At 50.1% G+C, this 23,458-nt stretch overlaps 2 protein-coding genes across 2 annotated transcripts in view; both read left to right on the top strand.

The window, feature by feature from the left end:
* LOC132571144 (zinc finger protein 208-like) overlaps positions 1-7,978 on the top strand; it is a 197,881-nt gene extending 189,903 nt beyond the window's left edge. The window contains exons 6-7 of the mRNA XM_060237821.1: positions 5,632-7,068; positions 7,152-7,978. Coding sequence (XP_060093804.1) covers positions 5,632-7,068; positions 7,152-7,356 — 1,642 coding nt within the window. The 3' untranslated portion in view covers positions 7,357-7,978. The remainder of the gene's footprint in view (positions 1-5,631; positions 7,069-7,151) is intronic.
* Positions 7,979-16,017: 8,039 nt separating this feature from the next.
* Positions 16,018-23,458, top strand: part of LOC132571143 (uncharacterized) — an 11,955-nt gene continuing 4,514 nt past the window's right edge. The window contains exons 1-4 of the mRNA XM_060237820.1: positions 16,018-16,050; positions 17,156-17,285; positions 17,646-17,836; positions 18,583-18,712. Of these exons, the coding sequence (XP_060093803.1) occupies positions 17,186-17,285; positions 17,646-17,836; positions 18,583-18,712 (421 nt within the window). The 5' untranslated portion in view covers positions 16,018-16,050; positions 17,156-17,185. The remainder of the gene's footprint in view (positions 16,051-17,155; positions 17,286-17,645; positions 17,837-18,582; positions 18,713-23,458) is intronic.

Here is a 23,458-nt window from a genome sequence, read left to right as displayed (position 1 = left end):
GAACTGGGTTTGATTCCCCACTCCTCCACTTGCAGCTGCTCGAATAGCCTTGGGTCAGCCAGAGCTCTCGTATCTGGGAGAACCGGGTTTGATTCCCCACTCCTCCACTTGCACCTGCTGGAATGGCCTTGGGTCAGCCAGAGCTCTCGTATCTGGGAGAACCGGGTTGTATTCCTCACTCCTCCACTTACACCTGCCGGAATGGTCTTGGGTCAGCCATAGCTCTCTTATCTGGGAGAACCGGGTTGGATTCCCCACTCCTCCACTTACACCTGCTGGAGTGGCCTTGGGTCAGCCAGAGTTCTCTTATCTGGGAGAACCGGGTTGGATTCCCCACTCCTCCACTTGCAGCTGCTGGAATGGCCTTGGGTTAGCCAGAGCTCCCTTATCTGGGAGAACTGGGTTTGATTCCTCACTCCTCCACTTGCAGCTGCTGGAATGGCCTTGGGTGAGCCAGAGCTCTCTTATCTGGGAGAACCGGGTTTGATTCCTCACTCCTCCACTTGCAGCTGCTGGAATGGCCTTGGGTCAGCCAGAGCTCTCTTATCTGGGAGAACTGGGTTTGATTCCTCACTCCTCCACTTGCAGCTGCTGGAATGGCCTTGGGTCAGCAATAGCTCTCTTATCTGGGAGAACCGGGTTTGATTCCCCACTCCTCCACTTGAAGCTGCTGGAATGGCCTTCGGTCAGCCAGAGCTCTCTTTTCTGGGAGAACTGGGTTTGATTCCCCCCTCCTCCACTTGCAGCTGCTGGAATGGCCTTCGGTCAGCCAGAGCTCTCTTATCTGGGAGAACCGGGTATGATTCCCCACTCCTCCACTTGCAGCTGCTGGAATGGCCTTCGGTCAGCCAGAGCTCTCTTATCTGGGAGAACCGGGTTTGATTCCCCACTCCTCCACTTGCAGCTGCTGGAATGGCCTTGGGTCAGCCAGAGCTCTCTTATCTGGGAGAACCGGGTTTGATTCCCCCCTCCTCCACTTGCAGCTGCTGGGTGATCTTGGGTCGGTCACAGTTCTTGAAAGAGCTGTTCTCTCAAGAGCAGTTTTCTAAAGAGCTCTCTCAGCCCCTCCTGCCTCACAGGGTGTCTGTTGTGGGGAGGGGAACGAGAGCAGACTGTAAGCCTCTCTGAGTGAAGGGCGAGATATAATTCCTCTCCCCTCCTCTCCCTCCTCCTCCTACTATATAGATCCAGGGGGGCAGCCGTGTGGGTCTCAAGCAGTAGAACAAAGCAGGAGCCAAAGAGCACCTTGAAGACCCACAAAGTTTTAGATCCAGATGGGCAGCCGTGTTGTCCTCCTGCTGTGTTTCTGTTTGATGAAACCCGGATCCTGTTGAGATGCTGCAGTAGCTTCCATGCAGTTCTTGAAAGCTCAGGGACGGATGATCAAGTGGGCCATATTTCCCTCTTCCAGAGCTCCCCGGTGTCCCTTGAGGAGACGGCCATGTTCTTCACGGAGGAGGAATGGGCCCTGCTGGATCCAGGCCAAAGAAAACTCTTCTGGGAAGTGATGGAGGAAACGTACGAGACGGCCGCCTCTCTGAGTGAGGCTCTTTCCCCTTTATTATGAACACGGCAGAGCATCTTCCTTTGACCCTCTTGGTGTTTCGAACTCATTTCTCCACCTTTTCCTTTTTGTCCTTGTGGTGTAAGGCTTCCCCTCAGGGATGAGATGTTTGGGGAGGGACGGTGGCTCAGTGCCAGAGCAACTGCTTGGTAAGCAGAAGGTCCCAGGTTCAATCCCCGGCATCTCCAACTCAAAAGGGTCCAGGCAAACAGGAGTGGAAAACCTCAGCTGGAGACCTTGAAGAGCCGCTGCCGGTCTGAGTAGACCAGACTGACTTTGAGGGACCCAGGGGGGTCTGATTCAGTAGAAGGCAGCTTCAGAGGTTCTTTGGGTCACTGCTGGGAGGGAAGCTTTGTGTTGAGCTGAAGAGGACATGGAAAGGGGGTGGGGGGTGAGAAAACAAGAAGGAAGATTGATTCATATGCACAGGAAGCTGCCCCACAAAACCACGAATGAGCAAAGAAACCTTCTTTCCACATTCTGAAGTGCCTCACTTTTTAAAATTCTGTCTGGGTGTTGCTGTTGCAGGAGACTACATTTCCCAGGAGGACTTGCGAGCGCCAGAGAGATCACCCCTGCCTTTCCTAGGTGCCCCGGGGGCAGTTTTCCCTCCAGATGGAAATAAAAATGTATGGAGTATGCCCTTCCCCGGGGCCTCTCTCCTTTCGTGCTTCCCCTGGCTGGAGGGAGAACTTGGCCTTTGCTTATCTGCAGGAAAGGTGAGTTCACCGTTTCATCCCCAAGTTTGGGCAAGAACAGGGGAGGGGAGAGAAACATACAGGAACAAGAGTGGAGGAGGAAGAGGTAGCTGGAAAGAGCCCTGAGAGAGAGACAGAGAGAGAGACATACAGAGACAGACAGAGAGAGAGAGGCAGAGAGACAGAGACAGACAGACAGAGAGAGAGACAGAGAGAGAGATGAGGCTTCCTGGCCAAGATCCGTGGGGTGGGGTGGGGGGTGGGGTACGTGTGCTTTCACCCCCTTGAATATGTTCCCTACAGCCAGCCTGGGGTTCTTCTTATCCTTAACTCTTACATGGACCCCCAATCTGACCCAGCAGGGCTCATTGTCTGCTTCGGTGCAGTGGTTAAGTGTGTGGACTCTAATCTGGAGAACCGTGTTTGATTCCCCCCTCCTCCTCCACATGCAGCTATCTGGGTGACCTGGGGTCAGTCACAAGTTCTCTCGGGGCTGTTCTCTCAAGAGCAGTTCTTTCAGAGCTCTCTCAGCTCCGCCTGCCTCACAGGCACAGCTCCCTCTATGCTGAACTGGGGGGTGCTGGTGCACAGATGTTCAACAGGCTGCTCATAGGTTTCTGCTCTATGCCCACAAGGCATTTTCCTTCCTTTGGAAACAATGGAGGATGAGGTCACCTCCTTCTGGGGCTCATAGATTTGGACTCCTTGGTCTGATCTTTTTGAAATTTGGGGAGGTGTTTGAGGAGAGGCAACAGCAGCTATGCTGCAAGTTTGGTGCCTCTACATAAAAAAACAACAGCAACCCTGAAGCCCCAGATACTCCTGTCGATTCTCCATTATAGCCTATGGGGCCCATAGACTATATTGGTCTCTATAGGCTACATTGGAGCAGGGGGGGAAGCGTATTTTTTTGACACCCCTATTATGCTTTTTAGTATGATTTATGATTTCACCTTATCAGAGAAAAGTGGGATATAAGCATTTGAATAAAGAAGTAAGTCTGAACATCCAGGAGACAGAAGTAGGGAATGCTCGCAAATTCTGCAACTTCCAGGCTGGTGATGGAGAAACTTAAATGGTTCCAGATTCTCTCTTTTTTGGCTCCCTCCTCACCCAAAGGGAGACTGGACCAAAGAAACCAGAAGGAGAAGTCAGGCTGGGAAAGGCAGCCCCTGCAGGAGCTGGGAAAGGCTTTTAAGGGTGAGGTTGTGTCGCTGCTGGCCAAGATATCCTGGTCACCTTATGAGAAGACAAGAGTCACTAGAAAAGAGAATCATGCTAGGGAGAGTGGAAGGCAGCAAGAAAAGAGGAAGAACAAACCGGGAATGGATTTATGCAGTTTTTTGCCTTGATTCTGTCCCTCAGCAGCCCCCACGGATCACACGGCCTGGGGCGACTCAGCCTTTGGTTGGTTAGAGAGGAGGCAAAACGGAAGACGCTTTGCCTTTAAGTCGGGCAGTTTATGTTTACACAGCTGGATGTAACCATCAGAGCAACCACAAAATGTCTCTGCAGACAACAGTGTTAAAAGCAGAAATCTTCTCTCAAACATTACTTGTCTTTATTTCTGGGATTAAACTTGCAAGATAGTATAATGTCAGCCTTGCAGTCAATTATCCCCCCCCCCACACACACACACACATTTAACTGGATTTGACCAAGAGAAGCCCAGTTCTTTGCAATTGTCTGAGTTTATATTTCTTGGAGACATTCAGAATATAATAGCTGGCAGAGTCTGAAAAAGAAACTAGTTCTATTTTCCGTGCCTTTGGTTTGATGTATTGGATTCTATAATTGGCTAGATCCAAAGAGGCAGCTGTGTTGGTCTGAAGTAGTAGAACAAAATAGGAGGTCAGTTGCACCTTTAAGACCAACCTAGTTGTATTCAGAACGTCCATTTTCGTGTTGCATGCCCACTTCTTCAGACGAGGAAGAGACAATTGATTGGCTGGTGGGGTTCTTCCTTCTTTCTTGAGTGGTCAGAGACATGATCGAGAGGGCCATATTTTCCTCTTCCAGAGCTCCCCCGTGTCCTTTGCGGGGGTCGCTGTCTTCTTCACAGAAGAGGAATGGGCCCTTCTCGATCCAGGCCAAAGAAAACTCTACTGGGCTGTTATGGAGGAAATGTTGGAGACCGCGCCTCTCTGGGTAAGGATCTTTTCTGCTTTGTTATAATCGCAGAAGAGGAGGGAGGGAGGGGAAACTTCCTTTGACAGTCTTTCATTCCAGGGCACACTTTCATGTCCTGTAGAGGAAAGAGAACGCTTGGGATCTTCAGCTCCTGAAAAAGAAAGCATAGCATATTTTCACGCTGCAAAGAGAAACCTGTTGATGAAGCGGGCTCTGACCGGGAGAGATGGGCCCCTATCCAGCTGGGTTCCTGCTAGGACATCCCCAGGGCTTCTGTTTCCTGCTTCGGACTTTCTATTTTGAGGCCCAGTGGCTCTCTTCCTTGGACTGAGTGGGGCTGAGGGGAGGAGGGAGGAAAAGCCCCACGGATTGGACCAGGCCAGAGAAGGGCAGGGACGGTGGCTCAGCGGTAGCTCTTTTGGGGTGTTGAAACCCCCTATATTCTCCCCACCTCTCCAATTCTTCTGCAAGTCTAGATCACTTTCCAGGTTTCTGGGATTATCTATTTTGTCCACATCGCCAGTCTCTGGATTTAAGTGTTGGATATATTTATTCTTTTTTATTTAATCAAAATATTTCAACAAAATTCAAGATTTTTAAAGCATTCCTTTTCCTATTCTGTTTATGTGTTGCTTAAACGTCCACTAGAAACCTTATTAACCTCAATGGGAGCTCCAGAGCAAGCTACTGTAAGAGTGGAAAGAAAGAAATCAGCTCCTCCTTCCCTTGGTCACCCCTTTCTTCTTTTCCAGGTCATCCTGATGTGTGTTTAGATATTGCTGAGGTTTTTCCAAGCCCTTGGCTCTGGTTATAGAAAGCACCATTGACTACTGACCTTACCTGCTAACTGGTGTTTTGTAACTTTTTCATTCATATATGATTTTGGTCTCTCTTTTGCAGTTTCAGATGTGTTTGAGAAGGAATCAGGAGGGAGAGTTGTGGGAAAAGACAACAACATACAAGTGGAAGCACAATCTGGGGGTCAAGTGATACCCAAGAGACATTGCAGAAAGAACAGGGAACGAAGACAGAAGCAAAGGAAAGAATTGGAGGCCTGTCAGAGCAGAAAGAAGCCTGAGGTCTCAGCCCGAGATGAAACACAGAAGAGAAAGAAAAGGTCTAATGGTACCATGAACCAGAAGGGGTCCAGCTGCCAATTCAGTACTAAAACATCTCACAAAGTTCCAGCATTCTTGAAAGGCATAAATGTGTGGAGTGTGGAAAGCGCTTCCACTGGAGTAGTTCACTAACTGTCCATCAAAGAGTTCACACAGGGGAGAAGCCATATAATTGCTTGGAGTGTGGAAAATACTTCTCTTGGAATGGCAACCTAAAAGCACATCAAAAGATTCATACTGGGGAGAAGCCATTTAAATGCTTGGAATGTGGAAAGTGCTTTTCTGGGAATGGCCAACTAAGGTCACATCAAAAGATTCATACTGGGGAGAAGCCATTCAAATGCTTGGAATGTGGAAAGTGCTTCTCTCAGAATGACACCCTAAAAACACATCAAAAGAATCATATTAGGGAAAAGCCATATAAATGCCCTGAGTGTGGAAAGTGCTTCTCTTTCAATGGCCTAACTTCACATAAAAAGATTCATACTGGGAAGAAGCCATACAAATGTTTGGAGTGTAGGAAGTGCTTCTTCCAGAATAGCCATCTAAGGACACATGAAAAGATTCATACTGGGGAGAAGCTGTATAAATGCTTGGAGTGTGGAAAATGCTTCTATCAGAATTGGGAGCTAACTAGACATCAAAGGTTTCACACAGGGGAGAAGCCATATAGCTGCTTGGAGTGTGGAAAGTGCTTCTCTTGGAATGTTCAACTAACTGCACATCAAAAGATACATACTGGGGAGAAGCCATATAAATGCTTTGAGTGTGGAAAGTGCTACTCCTGGAAGAGCGGCTTGACTGCACATCAAAAGATTCATACTGGGGGGAAGACATTCAAATGCTTGGAATGTGAAAAGTGCTTCTCTTGGAACAGCACCCTAAAAGAACATCAGAAGATTCATACTGGGGAGAAGCCATTTAAATGCTTGGAATGTGGGAAGAGCTTCTCTCGGAATGGCCAACTAAGGTCACATCAAAAGATTCATACTGGGGAGAAGCCATTCAAATGCTTGGAATGTGGAAAGTGCTTCTCTCGGTATAACACCCTAAAAACACATGAAAAGATTCATACTGGGGAGAAGCCATATAAATGCTTTGAGTGTGGAAAGTGCTTCTCCCAGACTTGCAGCTTGACTGCACATCAAAAGATTCATACTGGGGAGAAACCATTCAAATGCTTAGAGTGTGGAAAATGCTTCTCTCTCAATGGCAGCCTAACTACACATCAAAAGATTCATACTGGGGAGAAGCCATTTAAGTGCTTGGAGTGTGGGAAGTGCTTCTCCTTTAATGGCAGCCTAAGGTCACATCAAAAGATTCATACTGGGGAGAAACCACATAAATGCTTGGAGTGTGGGAAGTGCTTCTCCTTTAATGGCAGCCTAAGAGCACATCAAAAGATTCATACTGGGGAGAAGCCATTTAAATGCTTGGAGTGTGGAAAGTGCTTTTCTCGGAATGACTTCTTAAAAGCACATCAAAATATTCATACTGGGGAGAAGCCATTTAAGTGCTTGGAGTGTGGGAAGTGCTTCTCCTTTAATGGCAGCCTAAGGTCACATCAAAAGATTCATACTGGGAGAAACCACATAAATGCTTGGAGTGTGGGAAGTGCTTCTCCTTTAATGGCAGCCTAAGAGCACATCAAAAGATTCATACTGGGGAGAAGCCATTTAAATGCTTGGAGTGTGGAAAGTGCTTTTCTCGGAATGACTTCTTAAAAGCACATCAAAATATTCATACTGGGGAGAAGCCATATAAATGCTTGGAGTGTGGAAAGTGCTTCTCCCAAAGTGGCCACCTAAGGTCACATCAAAAGATTCATCGTGGGGACCTCCGGTGAGGAATGAGGGTGGGCTGAATTAAGGAACGACACGGTCCAGTTTGGAGAAATCCCGCAGCTGTTGATTGGTCTCTCTGGGTCTTAAAAGATGATGAAAAGGTGGCTCCTTTTGTCCAGTGTCAGGAGCTCTCCGGGTTTTCCTACAGAGTTCTTGTTTTAGCTCAGGGCTAGAGTCCTGGAGATGTGAGATTTATGATCCAGCTCAGGGCCCTGCCAAAGTCTTTTGGGGGGGGGTGGGGAATGCAGCCTGTCCCTTCCTCCCATCCTAAACTTCAAAGGAGTGCTCCACTGCTCTTGATAAGGAGTGACTTTCTTCTCCAGCAAAGCTGCCCGTCTCTCAGACACGTCGGTGGGGAAAAATAAACCTCTCTCTTACAGCACTTTCCAAGTAGTTGGTTTTCTGAGACTCTGGTGCAAGAAGCATTTGAACCAGAAAATGTTATGGAGGAATTCTGAAAACGAAACTTTGGCTTACCTGAAGGTTTCTTCTCTTTGGTGGGGCGAAATCATCCAGTTATTTTTCCCTCCCCAAGAGGTTGTTGTTACACCTACTTGAAAGGTTGGCTCTTTTTTTCTTTTCTTCCCCTTTTGCATGGTTGGATTAATAAAGTCGTATTACTTGGTTAGTTCCTTTTCTGTGTGGAGTTTTCAGTAGTTTGGGGCTTGGCTATTCTACGCCTGGGAAGGACACTCCACCCATCCCCCCGCCCCGTGATCTGGAAGGCATCCCAAAAGTTGCATAGCCCTGCCTGGAGTGAGAGGGGGTGTGACCTAACCACTGTGGATGACTTCCCCCACCAGAGAAGAAAATGATGATATTGGATTTATACTCTGCCCTGAATCTCAAGAGTCTCAGAGTGGCTCACAATCTCCTTTATCTTCCTCCTCCACAACAGGCACCCTGTGAGGTGGGTGAGGCTGAGAGAGCTCTTGCAGTAGCTGCCCTTTCAAAGACAACTCCTGCAAGAGCTATGCCTAACCCAAGACCATTCCAGCAGGTGCAAGTGGAGGAGTGGGGAATCAAACCCGGTTCTCCCAGATAAGAGAGCTATGGCTAACCCAAGGCCATTCCAGCAGGTGCAAGTGGAGGAGTAGGGAATCAAACCCGGTTCTCCCAGATAAGAGAGCTATGGATGACCCAAGACCATTCCAGCAGGTGCAAGTGGAGGAGTGGGGAATCAAACTCGGTTCTCCCAGATAAGAGTCCAAACACTTAACCACTACACCAAAGTGAAGAATGAACCAGGGAAACAGTTGTATGAGGGGTTTTTTTTTTTTGACAAATCTGCGTTTGCAGAAAGCTGCATAGCTGTGTGTCAAGCATGCAGATTTCAAATCAACCGGTCCTTGAGTTGAAACAAAGTATGGTTTATTGATAATCCATGTGCTTCTATTGAGCGAGGTATTAGAACTGATACAAAGTACAAAGGCTCTCTAAACATGGCTACAAACTCTAAACAATTCTATATTCACGTGTGAAAGTTCACACGGTAACTTCCTTATCTCCCCTGTGGTTATTCTTCCTGGGCCCAGGTCTGGCCTGGGAAACTGTCCCTGGGGGCTTTATCTTCAAAGAGCAAATTCCTGCATTTGTTAGTAAAAGCGAAAGAGGCACGAAAGAGGCGATGCTACTCCTCTGCTTTGATGTGCCCAAGCTTAGTTCAGGGTTAGTAATATCTTTGAGACATTGCAGTCACAATCAGACAAAATTAGACAGAGAAAGATTTAAACATTGCTTGACACTGTGGAGCTGCAGGTGAGAAGGGACAGTGTGGCATATCACCAGGTTTTTTTGAGAGACTTTTAATTGGATGGACATCTCAACGTTTATGACTTAATTGTTGATGTGTTTTTACCACGGGGATCTATTTGCCATAAATTGTAGAGCTGGAAGGGACCTCCCAGGTCATTAAGCGCAATCCCCTGCACAGTGCAGGAACTTCATAAATACCTCCCCCTCCCCTCCACACCCCCAGTGACTCCTCCTCCTCACCCAGAAGATGGCAAAAACTTCCGGGATCCCCTGCCGAATGGGAGAAAAATTTCTGACTGACTTCAGTGTGACAATCTGCATTTCGCTGGACACAGAAACAGCAATGCTGTCATAAAATCCTAGAGTTGGAAGGGACCTCCAGGGCCATCTAGTCCAACCCCCTGCACAATGCAGGAAACTCACAAACACCTCCCCCTAAATTCACAGGATCCTCATTGCTGTCAAATGGCCATCAGCCTCTGCTGAAAAACCTCCAAGGAAGGAGAGCCCACCACCTCCCCAGGAGGAAGCCTGTTCCACTGAGGAAACCGCTCTCAGGTTCAGGAAGTCCTTCCTCTTTCGATTTCATTTCAGCCCCCTGGTCCTGGCAGTCATTTGGGGGCAGGAGGTAGGAGGCCAGAGGGGGGAGCAGCACAAAGACCGTGGGCGCCCTGCTCCTGGCCCTCCCTCCCTCCCTCCGTGGGGCAGTCCTTGCTGGCAGGGGGGCCGCCAGCCTGGTGGGGAAGAGGCCGCAGGGTCCCTGTGCAGAAGACCAGGGCCTGGATGGCTCGCTCAGGGCTGGAGGCTCCCCGCACAGAGAAAAGCAGCCCTCCAAGGAAGCGGCTGTTCCCGCCCTCTCTGCCAGCCCTGCCCGGGGGCTTCTCCTGGGCCAGGCAGGGAGATTCTCACAGGAGGGCAACCTCTTCTCCAGCCGCAGTCCCAAGGCAGCGAAGAAGCAGCAGCCCAGTGCTGGAATCGCCCCTGACGCCTCTGCCGGCTCTTCCTTCTGGGCAGGGGGCTCAGGAGTTCGAGGCTGCTGAGCAGGACTCAGTCTCCTCCCTGCTAGGGATGCCATCAGCCTCCAGGTTCGGCCTGGAGATCTCCTGCCCGGAATAAATGCAGCGCTTAGCTCCCCTGGAGAAAATGGCAGCTGCTCCGGAGGGGGGGGGTGTGTCTCTGGTTTTCCAGCCTGGATCTGCAAACTTAAACCCCCCATCACCTTCTGGTAGTCTGGAGGGGGGGGTCCTCCATGGGAGGTGATGGCCTCTCCTTCCTGGGAGGTTTTTCAGCAGAGGCTGGATGGCCATCTGACAGCAATGAAGATCCTGTGAATTTAGGGGGAGGTGTTTGTGAGTTTCCTGCATTGTGCAAGGGGTTGGACTAGATGACCCTGGAGGTCCCTTCCAACTCTATGATTCCTGACTGTGAGTACAGTTCCTCAGTGGAACAGGCTTCCTCCTCGGGAGGGTGGTGGGCTCTCCTTCCTTGGAGGTTTTTAAGCAGAGGCTGGATGGCCATCTCACAGCAATGAGGATCCTGTGAATTTAGGGGGAGGTGTTTGTGAGTTTCCTGCATTGTGCAGGGGGTTGGACTAGATGACCCTGGAGGTCCCTTCCAACTCTATGATTCTAAGAACTTCCTGACAATGAGAACGGTTCCTCAGTGGAACAGGCTTCCTCCATGGGAGGTGGTGGGCTCTCCTTCCTGGGAGGTTTTTCAGCAGAGGCTGGATGGCCACCTGACAGCAATGAAGAACCAGTGAATTTAGGGGGAGGGATTTGTGAGTTTCCTGCCTTGTGCAGGGGGGCTGGACTAGATGACCCTGGAGGTCCCCATCCCACTCTAGGATTCTAGCCCTAGATCTCGCCTGGGCTCATCAGACCTGCAGGGGAGGGGAGGGGGCAGGCCCGTAGCCAGGGGGGGCATATTAAAGAGTCAGGGGGCACTTAACAGGTCTCCTCCCCTGGCCAGCGTGGCTCTGACCCCGGGCGCCTGACCTTCCCTTCTGCCCTCCCCCTCCAGCACAAGCCCCTGGGGGCTAGCAGAGGTGGGAGGGGCACCCAGTGGCAGCCATTGCAAGGTCTGGGGGGGAGCAGCGGCTGCTCCAAGGTGCCCCTCCCACCCCATTTAAACATGCGGAGAAGGAGGGGGGGCAGTCCCTCAGCTGTTACACCCGTGGTGGGGGAGGGGGGAGGTCAGGGGCACCCCACAGGAAGTCAGGGGGCGGGGCCTCCACAGCCCCCCCATAGCTACAGGCCTGGGACAGGGGATGCTTCATTTTCGCAGCTCCAGCCAGTGGGGGGGGGGCTGCTGAGTAAGAGGAAGAATAGGAGGAGGTGGGTGCTTCCATCTCCCCCCCTCCCCAACTACCTGCCCGGAAGAGCGGGGGAAACCCTTCTCCTCCTCCACTTCTACTTCCCCCTCGTCTTCCTCTCCTCTTCCTCCTCCTTTTCTTCCTCCTTCTCCTCTTCCTCCTCCTTCTCTTCTTCCTCAGCAGCTGCAAGTGGAGGAGCGGGGAATCAAACCCGGTTCTCCCAGATAAGAGTCCGCACACTTAACCAGTACACCAAACTGGCTCTCTATTAGAGCTATGGCTGACCCAAGGCCATGCTAGCAGCTGCAAGTGGAGGAGTGGGGAATCAAACCCGGTTCTCCCAGATAAGAGTCCGCACACTTCACCACTGCACCAAAGTGGCTCTCTGCAGCGGAGCAGCTGGGCTAGTTCGACGTGTTTAGGGCTACAGACCACTTGGGGGGGGGGGGCAAAGAAAACTTTCCGGGCTGCTGCCCCCCCCCGTGACCCCTTCCTTCCTTCCTTCCTTCCTTCCTTCCTTGGTGCCGCCTCAGAAGATGGATGGATGGTGGGGCCCAGCTGCTGGGGCGTCCGCCCGGAGACCCATGACACCGTCTCAGAGGGCATTCCCATTGGTGCCCCTCTGTGCCTGGGCCCCGCCCACTCCCCAGGCTTGGAGAAGCGAAAGCCGTCCCGTCTAAGTGAGCAAAGTTTCCCCCCCAGACGGCTGCGACTGGGGTCTCCATGGGGCAGCCATGACAAAGGAGGCTTGAGGCGAAGTCAGGAAAACAGCAACGCTTTATTTGGATACACACGTGCGGGCTCAGACCAGGTGAGCGTCTGAGCAAAGACCACAGAGGCACGAGGCCTTATATACCGTTTGCACAATCATTTCCCGTTCTCAACGTTCTCTACTAGTTTTGCATCAGTGCTGTGCTGGAAGTGCTGTACCAGGCCATCTACTAGTTCCCTTTGGTGTTGTACTAGTTTCTTGCCTCACCATCATGGACCACTGGTTTCCTAGGCAACCCTAACCACAAACCATCTGTGCCTAGCCGCAACCCGTTGGTGGTTTCTCGTTAGATTCTTTAGCTTCCAAGTTCCTACTGATGCTTCTTTGAGCGCTTATTTGCATCTGCCTTATTTGCATCTGCCCTTTCAGTTCCTGTTTTTGCTGCAAAGCCTAAGCTGAATCTCTGTTTTAGCAAGCCTTCTTTAATGAGCTTGTAGTCATGCAATACAATCTATTAGCCAGGCAAGTCCGGACATGCCCAAGTAGGCCTGTCTTTATTGATCCTTGTATCCTAAAACATTCCTTTTCCATAAATCTAGATACTCTCCAACATTTCCTTCTTGGCCTGCTGTCACACTCCCGCCTGATCTTTTGAGCTGGAGATGCCAGGATTTGAACTCAGGACCTTCCAAATGAGACCGCACCATCGATTTATGCCCCTGTATAAATCGATGGTGCGGTCTCATTTGGAATACTGTGTGCAATTCTGGTCACCGCACCTCAAATTGTGGTCACCGCACCTCAAACCGCCATAGCTCATACTGTAGCATTGGAAAAAGTGCAGAAAAGGGCAATTAGAATGAATACAGGTTTGGAACACTTTCCCTATTAAGAAACGTTAAAACGTTTGGGGCTCTTTAGCCTGGAGAAACGTCAACTGCAGGGTGACATGATAGAGGTTTACAAGAAAATGCATGGGATGGAGAAAGTAGAGAAAGAAGTACTTTTCTCCCTTTCTCACAATACAAGAACTCGTGGGCATTCGATGAAATTGCTGAGCAGACAGGTTAAAACGGATAAAAGGAAGTACTTCTTCTCCCAAAGGGTGATTAACATGTGGAATTCACTGCCACAGGAGGTGGTGGCGGCCACAAACATAGCCACCTTCAAGAGGGGTTTAGATAAAAATATGGAGCAGAGGTCCATCAGTGGCTATTAGCCACTGTGTGTGTGTGTGTGTGTGTGTATATATATAATTTTTTTTTTTTTTGCCACTGTGTGACACAGAGTGTTGGACTGGATGGGCCATTGCCCTGATCTAACATGGCTTCTGTTATGTTCTTATGTTCTTAGAGTGATTCCTCAGTGGAACAGGCTTCCTCCTTGGGAGGTGGTGGGCTCTCCTTCCTTGGAGGTTTTTAAACAGAGGCTAGATGGCCATCTGACAGCAATGAAGATCCTGTGAATTTAGGGGGAGGCATTTGTGATTTTCCTGCCTTGTGCAGGGGGGCTGGACTAGATGACCCTGGAGGTCCCTTCCCCCTCTAGGATTCCAGCCCTAGATCTCGCCTGGACTCATCAGACCTGGAGGGGAGGGGGTAGGCCCGTAGCCAGGGGGGGCATATTAAAGAGTCAGGGGGCGCTTAACAGGTCCCCTCCCCTGGCCAGCGTGGCTCTGACCCCGGGCGCCTGACCTTCCTTTCTGCCCTCCCCTGCCAGCACAAGCCCCTGGGGGCTAGCAGAGGTGGGAGGGGCACCCAGTGGCAGCCATTGCAAGGTCTGGGGGGAGCAGCGGCTGCTCCAAGGTGCCCCTCCCACGCCATTTAAACATGCGGAGAAGGAGGGGGAGCTGCAGTCCCTCAGCTGTTACACCCGTGGTGGGGGAGGGGGGAGGTCAGGGGCACCCCACAAGATGTCAGGGGCGGGGCCTCCGCAGGCCCCCCCATAGCTACAGGCCTGGGATGGGGGATGCTTCGCTTTCCCAGCTCCAGCCAGTGGAGGGTGGCGAGGAAGAGGAGAAGGAGGTGGGCGCTTCCATCCCCCCCACTAGTGTCCCCCCCCCCCAACCACCTGCCCAGCAGAGCAGGGGAGACCCTTCTCCTCCTCTTCTTCCTCTCCTCCTCCTCTTCCTCTCCTCCTCCTCTTCCTCTCCTCCTCCTTCTCTTATACTTCTCTTCCTGCCTTTCTTCCTCTCCTCCTCCTCTTCTACTTCCTCCTCTTCTTCCTCTCTTCCTCCTCTCCTTCCTCTTCCAGTTTGGTGTAGCGGTTAAGTCTGCGGACTGTTATCTGGGAGAACTGGGTTTGATTCCCCACTCCTCCACTTGCACCTGCTAGCATGGCGTTGGGTCAGCCATAGCTATCTCAGAGGTTGTCCTTGAAAGGGCAGCCGCTGTGAGAGCCCTCTCAGCCCCACCCACCTCACAGGGTGTCTGTTGTGGGGGAGGAAGGTCAAGGAGATTGTGAGCTGCTCTGAGGCTCTGAGATTCAGAGTGGAGGGCAGGATATAAATCCAATATCTTCTTTTTCCTCCTCTTCTTCTTCCTCCTCTTCTCTTTCTCCTCCTCCTCTTCTTCCTCTCCCTTCTCCTCCTTTTCGTCCTTCCTCCTCCTCTTCTTCCTCTTCTCTTCCTCCTCCCTCCTTCTCCTCTTCTACTTCCTCCTGTTCTTCCTCCTCCTTCTCTTCTTCCTCCTCCTCTTCTACTTCCTCTTCCTCCTCTCCTTCGTCTTACTCCTCTTCTTCCTCTTCTCTTCCTCCTCTCTTTCCTCTTCTCTTCCTCCTCTTCTCTTCTTCCTCTTCTTCCTCAGTGGAACAGGCTTCCTCCTTGGGAGGTGGTGGGCTCTCCCTCCTTGGAGGTTTTTCACAGAGGCAAGATGGCCATCTGACAGCAATGAGGATCCTGTGAATTTAGGGGGAGGTGTTTGTGAGTTTCCTGCATTGTGCAGGGGGTTGGATGATCCTGGAGGTCCCTTCCAACTCTATGATTCTATGACTGTTAAGAGCAGTTCCTCAGTGGAACAGGCTTCCTTCTTGGAGGTGGTGGGCTCTCCCTCCTTGGAGGTTTTTCAACAGAGGCAAGATGGCCATCTGACAGCAATGAGGATCCTGTGAATTTAGGGGGAGGTGTTTGTGAGTTTCCTGCATTGTGCAGGGGGTTGGATGATCCTGGAGGTCCCTTCCAACTCTATGATTCTATGACTGTTAAGAGCAGTTCCTCAGTGGAACAGGCTTCCTCCTGGGGAGGTGGTGGGCTCTCCCTCCTTGGAGGTTTTTCAACAGAGGCAAGATGGCCATCTGACAGCAATGAGCATCCTGTGAATTTAGGGGGAGGTATTTGCGAGTTTCCTGCATTGTGCGGGGGGTTGGACTAGATGACCTCGGAGGTCCCTTCCAACTCTCGGATTCTATGCCTTGGAAGCCCAGAAGTGTCCCACGTTTCCTGCTAATGGGAAAATGCTGTTCAGACACGACAAATGCGATCTTTCAGCAGGGTTAGCAAGAGCAAGAAACATCTTGCCTGGCATATTCCGGGAGGGGCATCTAACTTATCCTTCCCAGATAGTCACTTCCATGCAGGTGAGCTTGCTGCAGCGCCAAGCCCAGGTGAGAGAGAGGAGGAAGAGGAGATGAAAGGCAGAAGGCCAGCCAGGGCAAGGGGCTGCAGGAGCAACCCCGGAAGAGAGGGGGCAACCATCCCCCCCCCCCCGCCAGCCTCTCTTGCCAGCCCCTCAGCCTCCTTCCAGCTGGGGGGAGAGAACTGCAGTTCCCAGAAGGCCTTGCAAGCCCCAGTCAAGTCAGCCCCGCCTTTTCCAGGGGTGGGAGGGGGGCAGCATGAGCAGCCCCCCTCCTCCCCTCCCCCGCCTGCTGGGGGCAGGATCCGGCTCTCGCACCTTTGCAGCAGCAGCAGCAGGAGGGCAGGTGAGCGGAGGGGAGTTTCCCTGGGGGGGGGGGATGTGGGGCGAGGACAGGGAGGGGCGTGCAAGAGGGAGGGGCGGCGGGAGGAGAGGCTCAGCTTCTGCAATCTTGGAGGACGGCCGGGCTGATCTGGGGTCGCTTCTCTTTCTGGTCTTCCCTACGGAGAAGCCAACAGCTGGGAGATCTGAGGAAGAAGCAAGAAAATACTGGGTGAAATTTTATGCCTGGCTAGACACTCAAGACTTTTGAGATTCTCTGGTGTGAACTTTTCTCCTTTCCCCCACCCCCGCTGTATTTTATATTGCAATATTGCCTTTAATGGAATTGTCAAACTCATAGATAACTTAACCCAAAGGATTTATAGTATAATTTTTTAAAATGTTGATGATATTTAGTATAGAGATAATAATATGGGACAATTTATGTAAAGAAAGTATTGTAGATGTAAGCTTGTATTTTTTAAAAAGTATCTTTATGCAGAATAAGGTTAAAAAAATGTATTGTGCTCTCTTTTCTCCCTATCCCCTACCCTTACTCTTTCGGAAACAAAACTTTTTAAAATGGAAGAACAACCCATTTTTATTCAGAACGTCAGCTTTTGTGTGCTCTGCAAGCACATTTCATCAGATGAGGAATCCGGCACAGTGAGCAAAGCCGCACAGAGCTGGTAGGGAGTGGTTTAAAATGCAAAATGGTACAAATTTAAGATCCAGTGACAGAATAGTAACATTAACAAATTGAGCAAACCTTTAACCTGAGTCGCATGAGCATGCAAAAGCAATAAAACAGTAATATGTCAAAATGTAAGAATGTCTGTTAATAACTATATTGTATTAAGCCTGGTCAAAAGGAAGGTATTTATATCTCAGAAGATTTCCCATCCAACTATTATTATCTCATTAATATACTAGACAATCTTTTTACAATCAGGGTCAATTTTCCCCCCATTTAATTGGTCTAGAGGAAGAGAAGCCCAAGTTCATGCAGATTTCTGGATTTGTAATTCTTGGAGACTTTCAGTATATAATGAAGGGAGTGGGCGATGGATGCTTTTCTTCTTGAAAGGACAGAAACGGTTGTTCACGCGGGCTGTGTTCCCCTCTTCCAGAGCTCCCCGGTGTCCCTTGAGGAGGCGGCCATGTTCTTCACGGAGGAGGAATGGGCCCTGCTGGATCCAGGCCAAAGAAAACTCTTCTGGGAAGTAATGGAGGAAACGTACGAGACGGCCACCTCTCTGAGTGAGGCTCTTTCCCCTTTTATTATGAACACGGCAGAGCAGGGAGGGGGTGGCATCTTCCTTTGACCCTCTTGGTGTTTCGAACCCACTTCCCCACCTTTTCCTTTTTGACCTCGTGGGGTAAGGCTTCCCCTTGGGGGCAAGATGTTCTTAGGGTGGTGACTGTAGAGCTTTTCGGTTGCTCCTGTGAGATGAGTTTTGTATTGAGCCTGAAGAGGACAGAGATCATAAAACAAGAAGGAAGATTCATTCATATGCAAAGGAAGCTGCCCCACAAAACCACAAATGAGCAAAGAAATTTTCTTTCCACATTCTGAAGTGCCTCACTTTTAAAAATTCTGTCTGGGTGTTGCTGTTGCAGGAGACTACATTTCCCAGGAGGACTTGCGAGCGCCAGAGAGATCTACCCTGCCTTTCCTAGGTGCCCTGGGGGCAGTTTTCCCTCCAGATGGAAATAAAAATATATGGAGTATGCCCTTCCCCGGGGCCTCTCTCCTTTCGTGCTTCCCCTGGCTGGAGGGAGAACTTGGCCTTTGCTCGTCTGCAGGAAAGGTGAGTTTAGGGGTTCATCCCCAACTCTTGGGCAAGAACAGGGGGGAGGAGAGAAACATGGAGGAAGAGGAGAGGAAGAGGAGGAGGTAGCTGGAAAGAGCATAGAGAACTGGAAACTGATCTATATGTTTGTTTTGTGCAGGAGGGGAGATCAGCTCTCCTCTCCCGATCTGTGCTGCCTCCACCTATCCGGCTTCTTTGGACTCGTAAACCATTGTTTTCATTGCAGACCAGCAGAAGAATGTTATGGGGCAAATCTGGGCCACAGTGTTTTTAACTTTTGTTGCTAAAATTGACTGGTGGCCAATTCTGAGACTATTTGCTTCCATGTTATTACTATAGAACAGGGGTGGCCAATGGTAGCTCTCCAGATGTTGTTTTTTGCCTACAACTCCCATCAGCCCCAGCCAGCATGGCCAATGGCTGAGGCTGATGGGAGCTGTAGGCAGAAAACATCTGGAGAGCTACCGTTGGCCACCCCTGAGCTACACAGTCTGCCATCCCCCCTCCAACGGCATTCCACCAAGAGAAGCCCAGTTCTTTGTGACTGAGTTTATATTTCTTGGAGACAGTCATCATATAACACCTGACAGAATCTGAAAAAGAAGCTAAGGCTGTTTTCCTTGCCATTGACTTGATGTATTGCATTCTCTAATCAGTTGACTGGCCGATGGGATCTTCTTTTGTTCTTGAACGTTCAGGAACTAGGAATACATGAGCCACTGGGCCATATTTTCCTCTTCCAGAGCTCCCCCGTGTCCTTTGCGGGGGTCGCCGTCTTCTTCACAGAAGAGGAATGGGCCCTTCTGGATCCAGGCCAAAGAAAACTCTACTGGGCTGTTATGGAGGAAATGTTGGAGACCGCGGCCTCTCTGGGTAAGGATCTTTTCTGCTTTGTTATAATCGCAGAAGAGGAGGGAGGGAGGGAGGGGAAACTTCCTTTGACAGTCTTTCATTCCAGGGCACACTTTCATGTCCTGTAGAGGAAAGAGCACGGCTCCTACACTTTCAGCGCCTGAAAAAGAAAGCATAAGATACTTCCATGCTGTAAAGAGAAACCTCTTGATGAAGCGGCCTCTGATCGGGAGAGATGGACAGTATCCAGTTGGGTTCCTGCTAGGAAAACCCCACGGCTCCTGTTTTCTTCTTCGGTACTTCCATTTTGACACAGAGTGGCTCTCTTTCTTACAGGCCCGACGCTAGGGGTTTTGGCGCCCCAGGCTGAACACCATGCTCCTGCCCCTTCTAGGCTCTTCATGCACCAGAACCTCAGCCCGCCTTTCTCCTGCTTCAAAGGGAGCCGGGAAGAGGCCGCCTCCTTCTTTCTTGTGAAGGAAGAAGGAGGCGGCTTCTTTCCGGGTCCCTCTGAAGCAGAAGGACTGGGCAGGCCGCATGTTCTTTCTTCGAGAATGCAGAGCTCGGCCCGCCCTGGCCCACGCCGGCTTCAGAGGGACCCAAATGCAATTTTGGGCTGTATCAACAGAAGTCTAGTGTCCACATCACGTGATGTGATGGTATCGCTTTACTCTGCTCTGGGAAGACCTCACCTGGAGTCTTGTGTTCAGTTTTGGGCACCACAATTTAAGAAGCATATAGACAAGCTGGAACGGGTCCAGAGGAAGGCGATGAGATGGTGAGGGGTCTGGAGACCAAGTCCTATGAGGAAAGGTTGAAGGAGCTGGGGATGTTTAGCCTGGAGAGGAGGCGGCTGAGAGGTGATAGGATCACCATCTTCAAGTACTTGAATGGATGTCATCTAGAGGATGGGGTGGAATTGTTTTCCATCACCCTGGAAGGTAGGACCAGAACCAATGGGCTGAAATTAAATCAAAAGAGTTTTTGGCTCAACATTAGGAAGAACTTCCTGACAGTTAGAGCGATTCCTCAGTGGAACAGGCTTCCTCCTTGGGAGGTGGTGGACTCTCCCTCCTTGGAGGTTTTTCAACAGCGGCTAGATGGCCATCTGACAGCAATGAGGATCCTGTAAATTTAGGGGGAGGTGTTTGTGAGTTTCCTACATTGTGCAGGGGGTTGGACTAGATGACCCTGGAGGTCTCTTCCAACTCTAGGATTCCTGACCGTGAGTACGGTTCCTCAGTGGAACAGGCTTCCTTAGGAGGAGGTGGGCTCTCCTTCCTTGGAGGTTTTTAAACAGAGGCTGGATGGCCCTCTGACAGCAATGAAGATCCTGTGAATGTAGGAGGAAGTGTTTGTGAGTTTCCTGCATTGTGCAGGGGTTGGACTAGATGACCCTGGAGGTCCCTTCCAACTCTATGATTCTATGACCCGCTAAGAGGCCGCCTCCTTCTTTCTTCATAAGAAAGAACGCCAGTTGCCAGAACGCCATTTCTATTGGTGGTAGCAACTATGTCTGAAACAGTATGTTTCCAGACCAGAAGCACTTGAGAAAACATTTCTTTTTAGGTTTTGGGACTTTTTTCACAAGAAAGAAGGTTGCAGTTTCTTTCCTGCTCCCTTTGAAGCAGGAGAGGGCAGGGCAAGGGAAATTCCGACCGGCGTGAGTGGGGAGGGGGCACCTGCCGCCCGCCCCTGCAGTGTGGTGGCGCCCCAGGTGGCCACCTAGGCCAACTCCCACACACCAGCCCTGCTTTCTTAGGTTTAGTGAGGCTGAGGGGAATAGGGAGGAAAGGCCCCATTGAGCAGACCAGGCCACAGACGGGTCCCTCGCTCAGTGGTGGAGCTTCTGATCTGCCTGTCTGGAGTCCGTCATCCTGTCAATGACATTAGAAAAAAGGAGGCGAGAGAGAAGAACCTTCATTTGTAGGGCTGAGAAAAGCCCCTCCCTCTGCCCCTCCCATTGCACCCCCTCCCCTCTGAGGTGGGTCTAGTTGTGTGGTGTTAGCCAGACTGGGCCCAGTTGCCTAGTGGGGAAGCTGCAAGGAATTGTGGGTAGTCCTTTATTTCCCTCTCTACTGGGCAGGGCAGCCCCTGTGTCCTTCCTTTCCATGTTTCCTTCTCTAGGAAGCTCCCACCAACCAACCTAACCAGAAGAACATAAGAGCAGCAGGCCGCCCATCCTGGGTGAGTGCCCAGTTGCCTGGCTCCGAGTGCTGCTGGGCCTGGGTCAGGGGAGTTGGGCCTCCAAGGCCGGAGAAACTTTCTCGTCGCCTACATCTACCTCAGCCAGAGCTTGAAGGCAGACAATACTGTGCAGTGCTCTTGCAAAGGCCGCTGAAGGCCTTTGTTTCTTATCATGCAGGCATTGCTTCTATTATTTAGGGTTGTTGAAATCTCCAATGTACTAAAAAGGTAAAGATGGTCCCCTGTGCAAACACCAGTTGTTTCCAACTCTGGGGTGATGTTGCTTTCACAACGTTCTCACGGCAGACCTTTATGGGGTGGTTTGCCATTGCCTTCCCCAGTCAGCTACACTTTCCCCCCAGCAAGCTGGGGACTCATTTGACCAACCTCAGAAGGATGGAAGGCTGAGTGAACCTCAATCCAGCTACCTGAACCCAGCTTCCACCAGGATTGAACACAGGTCGTGAGCAGAGCTTAGGACTGTAGTACTGCAGCTTTACCACTCTGCGCCACAGGGCTCTTCCCCCAATGTAATACTCCCCACCCCCTGTCTTTCTGCAAGCCTGGGTCATTTTCCAGGTTTGTAAAAAGGTCTATCTTGCTTGTCCACATCTCCAATCTCTGGATTTAAATGTTCCATATTTTATTCTTTTTATTTAATTACAACCACAGAGTTGGAAGAGATCTCCAAGGTCATCTTTTAATTTAATTACAACCACAGAGTTGGAAGAGATCTCCAGGGTCATCTAGTCCAACCCCCTGCACAATGCTGGAAACTCACAAACACCTCCCCCCAAATTCAGAGAATCTTCATCGCTGTCAGATGACTATCCAGCCTCTGTTGAAAAAATTCCAAAAAGGAGAGCCCACCACCTCCCAAAGAGGAAGCCTGTTCCACTGATGGTCTGTTCTCTCATGGTCAGGAATCCTAGAGTTGGAAGGGACCTCCAGGGTCATCTAGTCCAACCCCCTGCACAATGAAGAAAACTCACAAACACCTCTCCCTAAATTCACAGGATCTTCATTGCTGTCAGATGGCCATCTAGCCTCTGTTGAAAAACCTCCAAGAAAGGAGAGTCCTAATGGGCCTTTCAAATTCTCTACCTCCTCCTGGGTCGCCTGTCCACAGGGCTGCAGCCAGCAGAGCGGGCACAGGGCCAATCATAGAATCACAGAGTTGGAAGGGACTTCTAGGGTCATCTAGTCCACCCCCCTGCACAATGCAGGAGGAATGGTGGCTCAGTGATAGAGCATCTGCTTAGTAAGTAGAAGGTCTCCAGGTTCAATCCCTGGCATCTCCAACAAAAAAGGTCCGAGCAAGTAGGCATGAAAAACCTCATCTTGAGACCCTGGAGAGCCACTGCCAGTCTGAGTAGACAATACTGACTTTGATGGACCGAGGGTCTGATTTAGTATAAGGCAGCTTCTTATGTTCATATGCAGGAAACTCACAAACACCCCCCCCCCCCTAAATTCACAGGATCCTCATTGCTGTCAGGTGGCCATCTAGCCTCTGTTTAAAAACCTCAAAGGAAGGAGAGCCCACCATCTCCGAGGAAGCCTGTTCCACTGAGGAACAATTCCACATCATCCTCTAGATGACAGCCCTTCAAGTACTTGAAGATGGTGATACTTTCACCTCTCAGCTGTCTCCTCTCCTGGCTAAACATGCCCAGCTCCTTCAGCCTTTCTTCTTCATAGGACTTGGTCTTCAGACCCCTCACCATCTTCTTCACCCTCCTCTGGACCTGTTCCAGTTTGTCTAGATCCTTCTTAAAATGTGGTGCCCAGAACTGAACACAGCGATACCATCACGTCACGTGATCTGAACACCCTACTTCAGTTGATACAGCCCAAAATCGCATTTGCCTTTTTAGCTACCGCATCGCACTGCTGACTCATGTGCAGTATACGGTCTACTAAGATTTCTAGATCCTTTTTGCACTTAAAAATAAAATTCAAGATTTTTCCTATTCCGTTTTATTCCCCCTCCCCCCAAAAAAGCAATTAATATTATAATAATAATAATAATAATAATAATAATAATAATAATAATAATAATAATAATAATAAATTTTATTTGTACCCCGCCCTCCCCCGCCGAAGCAGGCTCAGGGCGGCTAACAACACAGTGACCAATGGTACATTAATAAATAAAACATTAATAAACAACATAGTAACCAATGGTGCATTAATTAAAACCATTACATTAAGAACATTAAATTAAGCATTAACTTAACCTTAAAAACCAGTAGAACATTAATTAAAACAAACTATAACATTATCACTGACGCTATTCTAGTTAGTGCTAATGGCGGATTTTCTTCGTTGTAGAATTGTACTTCAGCTGTTCATAAAAGCTAATTTAAAAAGAGTGGTCTTGCAGGCCCTGCGGAACTGATCAAGGTTCCGCAGGGCCCGCACCTCCTCTGGAGGTTGGTTCCAGAGGTATGGGGCCGCAGCCGAGAAGGCCCGTGAGCGGGTGTTCTGTAGTTTAACTTCTCTTGGCCCAGGGGTTGAAAGCTTATTAACTTTAAAGTGATCTCAAGAACACATTTCTGTAAGAGAAGCAAGAAATTA

The sequence above is a fragment of the Heteronotia binoei genome, chromosome 5, assembly GCF_032191835.1.
Source record: "Heteronotia binoei isolate CCM8104 ecotype False Entrance Well chromosome 5, APGP_CSIRO_Hbin_v1, whole genome shotgun sequence".
Taxonomy (NCBI): Eukaryota; Metazoa; Chordata; class Lepidosauria; order Squamata; family Gekkonidae; genus Heteronotia; species Heteronotia binoei.
The sequence above is the reverse complement of the archived record's forward strand: the minus strand, read 5'-3'. Positions and strand labels throughout refer to the sequence as shown.